The sequence below is a fragment of the Neopelma chrysocephalum genome, unplaced genomic scaffold (assembly GCF_003984885.1).
Source record: "Neopelma chrysocephalum unplaced genomic scaffold, ASM398488v2 Primary Assembly neopelma1_96, whole genome shotgun sequence".
Lineage (NCBI taxonomy): Eukaryota > Metazoa > Chordata > Aves > Passeriformes > Pipridae > Neopelma > Neopelma chrysocephalum.
The window spans coordinates 183,402-197,373 of NW_020897759.1; the positions used below are offsets into that span (position 1 = coordinate 183,402).

At 38.7% G+C, this 13,972-nt stretch overlaps 1 protein-coding gene across 5 annotated transcripts in view; it reads left to right on the top strand.

Annotated features, from left to right (window-relative positions):
• The first annotated feature begins 1,865 nt into the window (after positions 1 to 1,865).
• The window catches only part of CTNNA3 (catenin alpha 3), a 428,400-nt gene continuing 416,293 nt past the window's right edge, over positions 1,866 to 13,972 (top strand). For 3 of the 5 annotated variants that reach the window (XM_027694076.1, XM_027694078.1, XM_027694083.1), the window contains exons 1-2: positions 6,577 to 6,684; positions 12,412 to 12,518. In XM_027694076.1, the coding sequence (XP_027549877.1) occupies positions 6,660 to 6,684; positions 12,412 to 12,518 (132 nt within the window). In that variant the 5' untranslated portion in view covers positions 6,577 to 6,659. Of the gene's footprint in view, positions 2,123 to 6,576; positions 6,685 to 12,411; positions 12,519 to 13,972 lie in introns of those variants that run through there. The other 2 variants (XM_027694077.1, XM_027694079.1) reach the window with 2 other exon arrangements.

Sequence of the window (13,972 nt, forward strand, 5' to 3'; positions counted from 1 at the left end):
TCCCCTCGGGTCTGCCCCGTTCCCCTCGGGTCTGCCCCGTTCCCCTCAGGTCAACTCCCCTCCCCTCAGGTCCACCCTCAGTCAAGGTGTGTTTCCCTGCCTGTGGTAAGGAATGGGGCAGGAACCAGTGACCGTGCTCATCCTGGAATTCCAGTGGCCCATAGCAGCGGGGTGACTGTGGTGTTCACTTCTGTGGTGTTTCTCCTTGAGGTTCAGGATTCTGTAACACAAAGACTTGGGCCCCCAAGGCCTTTTCTTCAGGAAAGTGAACTGGGATTTTTTTTGTTTTTCAAATGTAATTTCTGCATTTTATTGACTCAATACATCTCTTCCTAGTAATGGCAGGGGACATTTGGGTATATACAGAAGTTGATGGGCTAACACCCATTTACCAATTCCAAATTTTAATGGTTGAAAGACCAATTTTCCATTAGTGTGTCTCAAAACAAAGAGGATTGCTGTTCACCACTGTAGTAATTTGCTTCATAAATAAAACACTGATGTGGTTACAAAGATCTAATGATTAAAAAAAGGTAATAGGGATCATCTACATAACTCCATTTGTCTATATGGAATTTTGCAATGAAGTGAATTGTGGTTTTGTTTGTTCTTAACTTTAAAGTAACATTCATGAACTGAGAGAGCTAACAAATGCTGAGAAATACTAACTGCAGTTAGTAAGATTTATACTTTCATTGCATCACATAGTTTTAATACAGTACTCAGAAAATTAAATCTTTTTTAGTCCAGCACCTTTCCTCTCTGTTTATTGTTGTTCATGCCTCCTAAATTCACGACTTACAAATGAGCAAAGAAGGATTTTTTCCAAGGTTTGAGCTTGAAATATAAACCTGAGAGTAATGAATTATGAATAAAATTGTAAGTTTAATATGGCAATAGCAGGTACATTTCCCTGTAATAAATTATTGTATCATCTAGGAAAGTCTGCTTAGTTTATATGAGTAGTATTTGATGCTTTTGCATCCATAATCCATTTTGCTGCATTCCTTCCATGCAGCTTTAAGTGCAGAAGACACTATTGAAATCAGTTGGCCAATGTGATTGATTTTTTTTCTCCCTATTCCTTGCAGCTGTTTCTGTACTGTCTCTTATGTATGTCCAAGTATTTGTGGGGGTTTTTTCTATTTCTCTCTTCTGAGTAGTCACAATATGTGCTCCTTCCTTAGTTATTTTTTTTCCTCTTAGTCGAGCCTCTCCAGTGCTATTAGATGGTGTCAGATTATCTCAGCCTTTGGGCTGTCTGTGCCCTTTTTACCTCTAAATAGACTAAAAATAGCAAAACTGCTTTGGTAGAAGTTTTCCAAAATCAAAATTCAGCATGACACATGGGCCTCATACAAATTTTCAGACTGAATGGTTTAAGACCGCTACGATCTTAAGCAGCAGAATAGAGTCTCTAGCAGAATAGATACAAATATTGAGCAACCTTTGCCTGTTTAGAATTTCCAGAGGTTTTTTGTTCGTGAGTGGTATTTCAAACTGCATTTCAGGGTACTCAAATTTGCTGTAATAGCAAATTAGCAAAACTTCACTCATGTCCATTTCCTAAATGGCTCTCTTGTTGGAAAATCTTATAAATGTGGGATTATGAATCTAGAAGTATGTTTTGGTTGTTTTTTGAAGGTAAATGAAGAAGACTTCATATAAACCATGCTGTTTGTATGAACTTTTATGATTTGTATATTGCATCCATATTTGGGCTGGCATTTACAGTAATGGTCTTTGCTTGCTTTCTTCCCCTTTCCCTTCTCATGTTCCACCTAAACCTCCCTGATTTTTGAGGGGGCTTTGCCATTTACTTCACTGGTGTCTGATTTAGGGTTTAAAAGCTCGGTGTCAGACTACATTTGCAAGACTATGAATGAGCTTGGATGTCTCTAAGTGGTGTTTTCAGTTGGGCACTACCACTTTGGGAGGAGTTCCAGTTGAGTACTCCCTCCTAGTTTTGACTCTTCCCCTCCTGTTTTGTTTCTCATAGACTGGGAATGACAGGCAACCATTTGCTGTCTCACTGTCGGTGCCTCAGGAGTCAAGCTGCATCAAGAGAGTTCTTCACAGAGCTGTTTCTAGGAACTCTTTAGTTAGATTCTTGAATCAAAAGGTAAGATTGAAGAGGAATGTAGGCAGTTTTCCATGTTAGTGGAAGTACATGAAGCTGTAAATGGAACTGTTATAGTTGTTTAATAAAATAACGAGTTCAAAAGTTAAAAAGAGTTAAAATGCTGGTTTTCTTAACCAACTTGCTAAAAAAAGAACTGTAAACATGACTGTTTTAAAAGTGTTACTAATATTTTAAATCATCATGGTCATGTTGCTTTAAGCCAGTAGCCAAAGTTGTGCAATGGGTTTGCTTGTCTTCCAGACATGAGAAACCGTATTGAAATAATGGAAAAGGAAGAATAAAATGTTGCATAGATGCTGCTATTTAAAAAAGTTTAACTTACCCCCTTGCACTTTTAGGCATCTCATGCAAGGAAGGTTTATGTAAATGTATATTTATCATGCCTCAGTGTGAAAATTCTGACTTACTGCATGATTTTATTACTTTGTTTTTCATTTTAAAATATAAAAGACACTTGTTTATAAGTGAGGGTTAATGGGGGGATGTTACATTCAGTACAACCTTCTGCGTATTTCAAAACCTTTATCTGCACAATTTTCTGTTCAGTAAAATCCATTTGAATTTCTCTTATTAAAGACAAGAGCTGTGTTCAGACCTCGTGAAGCCCAAAAGATGTCCAACAGCAAAGAATTAGGCCTCGTGACAGACATTTAGGAAAAATGCATATTGAGCTGTTAATGTTTTCTCCTATTCCAAATCAACTGGTCGATGTTGGAAAACTAATCCACCTCGGAACAAGGTTTGGGGGGTTTTGCCTTTTTCTTTATGGTTGCTCTTCACCCAAATCATTTTGAGTTGAAATGAGAGTGAAGGTCAAAATGAGCAGGAATGTCTTCAGTCTTTATTTCTGAAACTGTTTCACCAGAAATACTGTATCAGCTATATAGAGGTTTTTTTCTGAGCCAAGTTTTGATTTGAAGCTGGTTGTCTGAGTTGATAAAGGAAATAGGGTGCCATGCAGCACTGGGAACCCCACTGGAGGAGTAAATGTGTGTGTCAAGGTCTATCCATTTATTCAGGCATGGCATGGTGGGATTGTGGTTTTGCTTAAATGCTGTTTTTCTGTTCCTGTTTATTGGATTATGCTTTCCTATGTGGTAGGTAGCACTAGGTAGCTGCTTGCCTGCATCCGAAGTGATTTGCAAGTATATCTCAAAATCAATATATATACTTTAAAAGTATCAGTCACATTTGCTACCCTTTGTCTTGGGATTGTTTTGTGCGTGTCTGTAGGCAATGGGGAAGAAGGACACTATTCTAGAATACTAGACTACTATTTGGGTCAGTGGACAAAACAAATAATGCAAACTTTTATGTCAGTTTGAAAATAGCTACATAAAATAGTACATGATGGTGAAGCATCCTGGGGTAATGTGTTGGTGTGAAACAACCAAACCCACTGGCAAAATCAGTAGCAGCTCTACAAAGAATAAAAAACCACATTTTTTTACCTCATTGCAACTGAGTGAGACACAGACATTTGTTAGGCAAAACATAGAGTGTAATGTTGGAATAGATAATTGTCAGCAAAAAGGGGAAATGGGGAATTGCACATAACAAATAAAATTTTAAAACATTTTAGTAGCACATCATGGAATTTTTTTGTTAGCTATTTTTTTTTTAATGAGTTGAACAATATCCTATTTTTAGTGGAAGGTCAACTTGAACTTTATTTAAACAGAGTCTCTGGTTCTGAATAGAGATAGGAACACTTTAAATGTGATAACAAAAGGGAGGGATTGGAGCCAGACCTTCTTGACCTATCCTTAGGAGCACAGGATAGCCATCCATGTAAGAACTGTATGCCACTTAAATAGAGAGGGGTCCTTGTTCTGGGCTCAAAGTGCATGCAGTGAAAATAGCACTGAGACTCATGTGAAAGGAATTTTTTTCTTTAAGAATTTGAAACGGATCCAAAAAATGGTTGTTTTTTTTTTTTTAATAAAGTAAATATTTATTTCAGTACCTTAAATATTACAAGTGTAGTTCCGAGACCAAAAGCTTGGTCTTTGCAAAACTGTACTTGGAAGAAATCTTACAAACATAAGATTCTTAAAGTATTTGTAAACTAAGCAGTATTCCTTTAATTCTGCTGCCACTCACAGTGTTGTTTATCCACTAGAACTCTGCTGAGCAGGGCAATGATTTAGTTGACTGGGAAGGTGGTGAGGCTGTTGTCAAGTTCCCAAGTTCCCGTGGTTACGTTTCAGTGGAGAAGAGTTTTCTTGCTTTGGCTGTAGGCTCAGGACCATACCACACATTTTTTTGGATAGCTGTTGGTTGAAAAACAGTCTGGCACGCCAGTGCAAAGCCAAAAGTTGTGTAGCTGGTCAGGCTGTAGGATTCACACTTCTGCTGGAGCGACTCCTGGAATTTGTCGGTGTGTCGCAGCTGGAAGTGTGTGTTCACCAAAGGCAGGAATTCTGGTACTGTGTTTGAGGGACACAGAGGTATTAACTGACCTAGGAATAAGAATACTAGTATCTGGGTAAACTTAACATATGAGTATGGAAGAAGATGCTATATACTTTAGATTTATAGTGTAAATTATATTTGGAAATGTTTTACTCCCCTTAGCCTGCTTATTGGCCTCAGTTAAAAAAGTGGGAGTAAGGTGCTCCAGTGACTATGATGGTTTTATTCCAGCACTCTGTCCCTGATTCTGCCACTGGCATTCTCTGTGATCCTGAGTAAATAATTTTTCCTTTCTGGTTCTATTTCCTTATGTGATATTCAAACACAACCTCTGCTTGGAAAAGTGCTTTGATGGAATGCACTGTAGGAAAACTAGGCCTGAGTGTTAAACAAGGAAAAGAGAGCATGTTCTGAATATTATAACCCTGGGAAAAATCTTAATTTTTTTATCTCACTAAATATCAGAAGGTTTGCATGAGACAAGTTTGTTGAGGTGTAATGCTTTCTCCCATCTCAAATGTTATTTTTCCATAACCCATAATTAAACTTATTCACACCATGAGGTCAGTCATGACCTGTTGCTTGCCATGTGGATTCTCCAGTATCCATACAGAACTAGGCTCAAGCTAGTTTCTTTTCTTTGGTAGCTTGATTTTAAGGGATGATATATAATGCTGTTTATGCTGAGAACTATGTTGAAGAACTTGGAAATCTTATGTCCTTGGGAATTTCAGCTGCTTTCCAGATGTGGATTGAAAAAGTGCTGTAGGGAGAAAGTAGACACAGGCAGAAGTGAAAGGCAGTATAAAAAGAAGTGCTGTGGTTTTTATTTTCCAGTTACTTCACTGCAAATTTACACCTAAATGCAAAGCCTGTTTAAATAAAGTAGCTTTCAGCTACTAAATGTTATTAATGGATCTGAATCTTGTCACCTTCTTCAATTCTCCAGCTCTTCTTTCCTTTGTGATATCTGTGCATTAACATGGGAATAACATGTGTGTTTCTTGTTGCCAGTGGTAAGAAGTGAGAAGGTCTGAGATGGTTAGGGTGTAATCTGACAACTTTGTCTGGAAATCTAAATAATTTGACAGGTGCATCGTAGGTTTTCCCAGTATTAAATGGGCCGGATCATTCCCAGGTGTTGGAGATACTGCTCCATTCTGGGTCTTGGTCTGGCCCACAAAGTACAGCAGGTCTTCAAGCAAAAGAATTGTTGTGTTGGGAACAGAACTAGAACATTTTAGCATTCTGAATGTCTTATTTCATATGTCAGCTAGAGAATTAAAGAGAAATGCAGCAATTGTTTTTGTGACTTCTCTGAAGTCTGATTAGCTCTTGCTGTACTGGCTCTGTAGCAAAAAGACTAATAAATTTTATTCCCACAGTGCTATTGGTACCGATTGATTAGAGCGGTATAAGAAATACTGAAATTAAGACCAAATAATAAAAAGCATTCTATTACATATTCTCACATCTTGGAAATCCTCCGGTGTCCTGTCCCTTTGTATCTTGTTAAAAAACAAATCAAGACTACTTTGTCTTAATATTTTTTTCTAGTCTTCCCTGTTTTTCAGAAGCCAATAGGCCTGTGCATTTTGTGAGATTGATAGGATAATATATTTTATGTCATTATAGAGTACTACACAATAGAAAAAAAAAACAGAGAAAACAAATTTGGTGCCAACTGACTGGGTGAGAGCCTTATGAATCCCTTTGCTGTCCAGCTCAGGAGTCTGAGAGTGAGTCATTGCCTCCAGACAGAAGTTGGCATACAACCAGAATATATGGGAAAACAGTAGCTATGCTGAAAATTCCAAGAACGATCACTAGAAGTATGACATGTTTCATGCCATCTAATTGTTCAAAAGCTTGTTAACTCTGATTTTTGTTGCCATGCTTGTGCCCTCGGATATAGCTTTAAGGATGCCCATCCCCCTGCCAGCCCTCCAGCAGCCACTGTGTCCTGTCAGTCATCCTGAAATACACTGGAGAGCTTGTCAGGCAGTGCCTTGCAGATGCCTCAGGAGCCCCATAGTGAGCCACAGCAGTTGCACTGAAGTTCCTAACCCAAGGAAATTACATAGTTGCCTTAGTGCTGAATATGGACCATGTGTTTTCTAGGATAGGTGAGTGATACGCTGTTGGCTTTTTTATGCTCTAGCAGGAAATGGATTCTAAAGATCAGATTTTCTAATTTATGCAGAATATCTTTGGCTCTGCTTTCTGACACTTGTTGTATCTGTATGCAGATGGTTTAAAAGCTGCAGGTGCTGCGTTCACATTGTCCTGCAGATGGATACAGACTTTGGCTGGTTTTCCAGTGCCTTTGGCCATTTTTCCAGTGTCTTTGGCCATGTCTGATGAAAAGACAAAATTCTCCTGATATTGAAGTTTGTAGCACTTGGTAGGAGCGTGCGGGTGGTTGCTTTTCTGGCTGTTCTGGGACACAACTGTATCTTGTGACACGTGCTTAACATCCTAAGTGTTGCAAGAGCAGCTCGTCTCCAGTGCTGAAATTGCCCACTGTAAAGGTTAATCTAACCGAGTGTGAGGTTATAGCAGCCTTCTGCCAAAATATCTGGCAGTCAAGACCCCTGCTGTAATTAGGAGGCATATTATACTGGACTAGACATATGCATTTCAGAAAAAGAGAAAATGGACTGTGATTCTCATTTTTTTTCCTGAGGCAAACACCAGATTTTGTCATCTTAGTGAGTGTGATCTGGAAGGACAGAAGTTCCCTTACTAAGTGGAAATATCAGAAAATATCCCAGAATGATCTTTACTGGCTGCGTATTTTTCTTTCTATCACCTATGATACTTGCCTTGATTTAAAAAAAGATGAATTAAAAATCAAAATTAAATATTGGTTACCATATAGTATGGTATATAACAGTAAGGAGAGCCTCATAGGTTAAAAGTATGTAGTCAAGGTATCAAAATAATTTAAGATTTAGTAGTTTTCCCTGCACTGGCTTGCGAGGTTGTTTCCATCTTTTGGCTACTCTAAGGAAATTTCATAAAGCATTAGAATTTTACTTAAAAAAAAATTACTGGAATCAGCAAGTGAGTCCTTAAATGAGTTATTTATACCTTAGAATATAATTGAAATTTTCAGAGACAATAGTTTTTGCAACTGACTTTCAGTTAATGATGAGTTATGGGCCTGACTCAAGGCTAAAAGATATTATTGGCTCAGCTGGCTTTTGAACTCAGGGTTCAAGCAAAGAATAAAAATGCTGATGTTAGACAATATGCTGAGGTTCCAAACCAAGCAAACAAACAAAACCCCAGAACAACCCAGAAAAGGAAGAGTCATGGCACGTGGATTCACATTTTTCTGACCTGCAAAAATGAGGTTGGATTTGTAACACTTTCCAAGTTTGAGACTGCTCAGGGGTGGGATTCTGTAGCACAGTGATCTCCAGTAAGAGGAATTGACTGTAGTTGCAACTATATTTTTATCTGCCAAATTTTATATAAAATCTAATTGTTGTAGATGACCTGTAGCATGGGAAGTTGTGCTGTGAGAATGGAGAGCAGCTCTGCTGCAAGCAGCAAAGGTTTTATTTCTGGATTTTGAGTAAAGCAGTTGCTAACACCCTTCTGTCAAGGAATTGAGAGGAAGCCACTGCAAAGTTAAAGCATGAGTGCATCTGCAGAAAAACCAATCTGAAAATCATCTAGTCATGTCTTCAGATCTCAGTAGAAGCACGAAGTACTGTCTCCAACTATTTCTTACGTGTCCCCTTGCAACTGATATATGAAAATTCACAGCACAATCAATACTATCTATTTGCAACTGTTGTGATGGATTTCAAGAAGTGTCCATATACTGGGAGGCTCCTGAAAATGTCAAAGATAAGGCTTGGTTACCAGCAATATCATAAAGATTTTTTTTTTCTAATGTGAATAAAAGGCAGTTTGAAATGTTGGCCAAAGGTTTAGAAAACCAGTGAATTGCAGATTGTAGAAAAGAGTCTGCCTCTGAAGCAATCCCATGAAGCTGGAGGAGAGTATCTTGTTGAATTAAAATGCTTTTGGAATCAGGGGTTGTCACGTGAAAGGGGGCAGTTTAGATTTTCCTGTTGGTGCTCCCGGGAAAGTCGAGACTTTCGTGTCTCACTAGTCACCGTCTCATAATGAGACCCTTCCCCAACAGTCACAAGATGGGAGGGGGATTAGACTGCCCTTGTCAGAGGGGCTCAGCCAACAGTGTGGAGACTTTTAGAGCAATCTACTGAGATATATATTAAGGAAGCACAAGCTCTAGTACTAATAACAGCATTTAACTTGTGTAGAGTATAATTCTTACCCAGGGCATCCCTGTGGGGGGAGAGGATGGGCTCAGCCTGTCAGCTGACCCCAGCAGTTTCAGTGGAGTCTTCTGCAATCTTCCCCCTATCCCCAAGTTACTTTTATACTATTTCTTTATGTTTAGGTGGAGCTTGAGTAGCTCTAGTCATAAATACCTTTTATTTCTGATTGCTGTAAAGTTCTCTCACCACACCTAATGGGACGGGGGTGGTCGTCTGAGGGGGGGGTTTGATGTGGTTGTTGGCTCAGCAGCAGAACCCCTTGTTTCTCCCTTGGCTGACAGGTACTGTATGGTCTCATGATCAGTGTTTCCCCTTTCTGCCAGGATTTCAATGGAGGGAGGCCACGGAGACTTCACTTTGTTCCGCTCTCTGTTCCATCCCTCTGAGCACATGATTATCATTGGATGGGGAGCGTGTTGACTGCATTCTGTCCACGGACTTGCAGCTGCATTTTACCCTAAGAATTCTTAGTCTCCTCTAAATTTTAACCCTGCCCATCATCCCACAAGGGTGGACATAGCAAAAACAGCACAGATACTTCTCTACTGTATGTTCAGAGACCGCACCAGCGTGCTGGCAGGTGGGCACAGACATGACCCAGTGTTTGCCAACACTGCAGGACAATCCAAGGTGCACTCACTATGGTTTTGTTAGGGGAGAGGCAAATAAATACCAATGCAGTTTGGAACTGAAGCTGAGGAGAGCAAGGGTGTGAGTGACAGACATTTATGGCTCTCAGAGCAAGTTATTAGTACTGTAGGGGAGAGCTTACTTTAACGGGTTCAAAAGAATCTCTCGCTCATATTTGCTGTCTTTAATTCCAATGATTGTGTGGAGGTCCGAATGTTGGTGAGAACCCGGCTTCCAGGTTACTCATGGCTCCCTTGCTATCATAGCAAATGCTGCTAGAAATAACTATCTCTGTCTAGAATTTTAATCTACTTGGCAGGCATGGAACCTTTCTGAATATTCATTGAAATGATGCAATTAATAGGTGTTAGTCCTTTGAGACTGCATTTTATACTAGTCCTCTCGCTATTGAGGTATACAGACTTCACTTGCATCATTATGTATTGAGAGTATTTCCAAAGAATTATATGATCGAGAAGTTGGTTTTGCTTTTGGTTTTATTTTCCAAACATAAAGAACCAATGGGTCTAACAGTAAGAATCACTAAAGATAAAATAAAAAGTTTTTTTAAAAAGTCTTGCTTGGGTGAGTCCAGAGTGGCGTATCTTTGGCCTGAGCTGTAAGAATAAGCCCTTGTTGCAGAGGTCAGCACACCAAGGGTGTTATGTGCACAATGTGAAGAAGCCAGGAGGTGTTGCACTTCCATGATGACCCAAGCCATAGCTGTATGAAGCACTCTGAGTGATTATAAATTTGTCTTATAGCAATTGTTCCACTAAACAGTAGATGGAAAGAGCCTGCCTTATTTCTTGCTTTGTTGCATATACAGTGTATTGTCAAGAAGTGACAGCCTGACCCATAGCAAACATGCTGGGCTGGATGAGCTGTTGATCTGGTTCTGTAGGACATGTTGAATGTGCTTGTTGATGCTCGTTGATTTTTGATGTCTCCTGTCTCTAGTGGTCTGAAATTCTGAAAACGTTACTTAGTTTGGAAACAAAGCATTTTGCCTGCTGAGAGCATGCCTAACCACCAGTCTCTACAGCTATTCCAAGTTTTCAGTGTTTTATTCTGAGCTCAATGAATAAATCAGTATTTTCCAGTGAGTAGAACAGAAGATAGCATCCATCCATTGCAAGGTGCTTTGTAGCAGCTGCAGTGAGGCTTTGTGAGTAAGAGATGTACTCTGTGCACTTGGGCAGCTCCCACTTCATCCTGGGGGGGAGAAGGCACAGCAATTGGATCTGGCAGAAGGGCTGCAGACCTTTTCCACCACTTGTTTCTGAAGCAGTGAATTATGAGGGGGCTCAGTTCCCTTCAAACAGAGGGATAAGGAGTATTTCAAAACTATTGGAGTATCCTGCCTACTGATTTATTGGACAGAAGGAGAACCACTGACGCTGATGATTTTGGGAGTCTCAGATTTTCTCTCATTGGGGTTTGTTACAAGTATCTAAATGCTGAATGTGTAAAATCCGGCCATATAATTTGCTTTGACATTTTCTAGAGTACTCTTTCCATTATCCATTGCCATGGAAGGAAAAGTGTCATTCTGGTCAGTCTGATCTCAAGCTTCTCTTCTCTTTGTCTTTTGGCTTGGAATTAAAATGGAAAAATCCCTTCTCTACATATGGTATCACCTGGCTGAATGCAGCTGAATCTGTGGGTTTGCCACTAGTGCAGCTTGTAATAAAAGAATAAACTTGGCACTTGTGTAACCTTTACTAAGAATGGCAAACCCGTAAATTGCTTTTAACTGTAATTCTTTAAGTATTGTTGATATTATCTTTGCTTGTAAGTGAAATGTGAATAACTCTTCAGATCCATTTCTACACAACTTGCTATAGAAATCCTAAACCTATTGTGTTGTATTAAATCAATGCTAGGTTCACTGGAAGGTAACAATATATCTCTTTAGCCTGCACAATTGCAGTACTTTATTAGTTTATAATACAGCAGCAATGGTTGTAATAAGTCTTGCTTAAAAATGGCAGATACCCATTATTTGTGTGTTTGAAATCTTTATTGGCTAAAAAGGCTTTGCTGAGCTATGTTTTATGGGACGTTAAATTACTGCAAAATTTAAAATGTCTTTTATTTTGGGACAATAATCAGTTGCATTCCAACTAAAGCACAGTTATAATTCTCTGGTGGTACACACACATTTCAGGCTAATGGCCTGAACCATGGCCCAGTGAACTTGGTGAAAACCCTTAAATTAACATCAATAGACTTTGGATCAAGTTCCTAATGAATGATTTATTCACTTTAAAGACCTTACTTAGCTTTACTTCCATCTTATTGACTTCAGTAATAGGCTGTCTTGACTTAATCTGTCTTGACACTTAGAAAAGGTTTGTTATTGCATGTTGTAAAATAACAAAATATTTCACTTTCTCCTGCTATTAATTTCCAGTAGCTCTAAGGTCTGCTATATATTTTTGTTCTTAAGTTGTTTATTATGACCACTGTAATTTGGCACATGGAGTGAGATAACAAATATTGTGCACATAGCATTAATGTTTTTGTGATAAATTCAGTAATGTAATATAATATTTTTGCTTTAAAGCTCCTTTTTAGACTACTAGAGAACTTACATTTAATGGTATTCTAATGCAATTATCCTTATACATTTTTTAATATGTGGTCAATGTAGAAATCTGTGTGAGAAGACAAGAAATTATATGTACTTTAAATCTATGATTTCACAGTCCATGTAAGCATTAGCATATATTTTCAAAATGAAGAATCGTAAAAATTACTTTTTTTCTTGAAATCCTAAGCCTGTTATGAAACAAGTCCATATTCCCGTAGGCAGTCTCTCTGCTCTGACAGAGGGCAATGAGACTTGCAGTCATGGCTAATAATTACTTACTGCACTTTTTTTTGTTGTTTTGTACCTAGGTGAAATGTCAACCAAAGTGCCAAACATTAAGCTGAAAATTGATCCTCGGGATCTGCAGATCCAGACGTTTACAGTGGAGAAATTACTGGAACCGTTGATAATTCAGGTATTTTAGGATTGCAGAAAATAGGGGGAAAGGGAAGAAGGCTGAAGAACTTTGACTAAGGACATTATTATGAAAGGCACACACACAGCTCTTCTGCACTTGTAGTTCATTCTGGCTCGGAACCTGTCCAGGGGGATCTGCCTTCTTCCAAATCTAGTCACTTGTTCAGTCACTTCCATTTTTGCCACACAATGTATCATAGTAAATGTTACATGTTCTAGCTAGTCTCTTGTACAGTGTTATCCAGTAGATGTTTCAATGTAGACTACACAGCAGATGGATTTCCAGTGCAGGAAGAGTTTCATATTTGAAGTAGTGGACAGAGTAGAAAAGAGCCTTGAAAATCTGTAGGTGAGTTTCTTTATCTGAATTTTGAGAAGAGTTGCATTCTGGTGCATTTTAGGATCTTTAATACAATGGAGAGGACCTACTTGAAGACCTGACCTCATTTTGCAAATAATGTGTATAACTAAGAAAGTGTTAAGAGACCTCTGTAGCAATATGTTACAGGATGAAGAACAGAAAGGAAATCTGTTTTGAAACTTCAGCTATTTTGAATTTTCTCTCCCTTGTGTTTAGAACAAAGATATTGGGTTACCTGCATGTAATTAGTCACACACAGCCCAAGGAAGCTATCTTACCTCTGTCCTTTTCTATGCTCTCCTCAGTCTTAGAAAAGCTTGAGTCTGTTAAAAATGGAAGTGTTTGGTTCTAGGAGAATATGATTTGGGCTGTCTTTTCCCCCTTTCAACCTTAATGCTTTGTTTCAGAACAGAACTATGGAAGGAAAACTTGAATTTTGAGAGGAAGGAGACAAAAAAAGTACTGAAAATGCAAAAACAGGTTAAAACTAATACTCAGTGAAGGGTGATTGAGATGCTGGAAGGATATTAAATGAAAACTGGTCTGTGATTAGAAAGAGAATCAGACCAGTCACGGATAAAAATTATGTTCTTGCTAGATTCACTTAGCAACTGCTGCTGGAATACAGTTTAACTTTGAGATTTATGTTGTAATTTATTTATTTAATAAATAAATTTGTCTTGTAATGCTGTAGCAGGAAAGAAGCAGTGGAAGTGTTTGAGGTTCCCTGAAGTCTGCCCTAGCTAGTTATGCTAAATGTTGGAGCAATCATTAGGTTAACAGCATCAATCTTGGAGAAAATCAAGCCAAAACCAGCCTAGGAAGTAACTAGGATGTAGTTGTGGAAGTAACTTTGCCAATTACTTTGTTAGATTGACTTTCACCCCTGCAATCTGCAGTTGGCAGTGGTGATCACTTTGAAACTGTGAAAATAGTATGACACATTATTTTGTATAAAACCCCCTCGGATGTGGCAACTTCTCTATCCATGCACTTTGGAGTCCCTTGGATCACTGATGAAGGACAGGAAGTTGAAAGGCTTGTATTCTCATCTGTCATCCAGGCCACAGAAATTTGCTCACCCAGAGAAC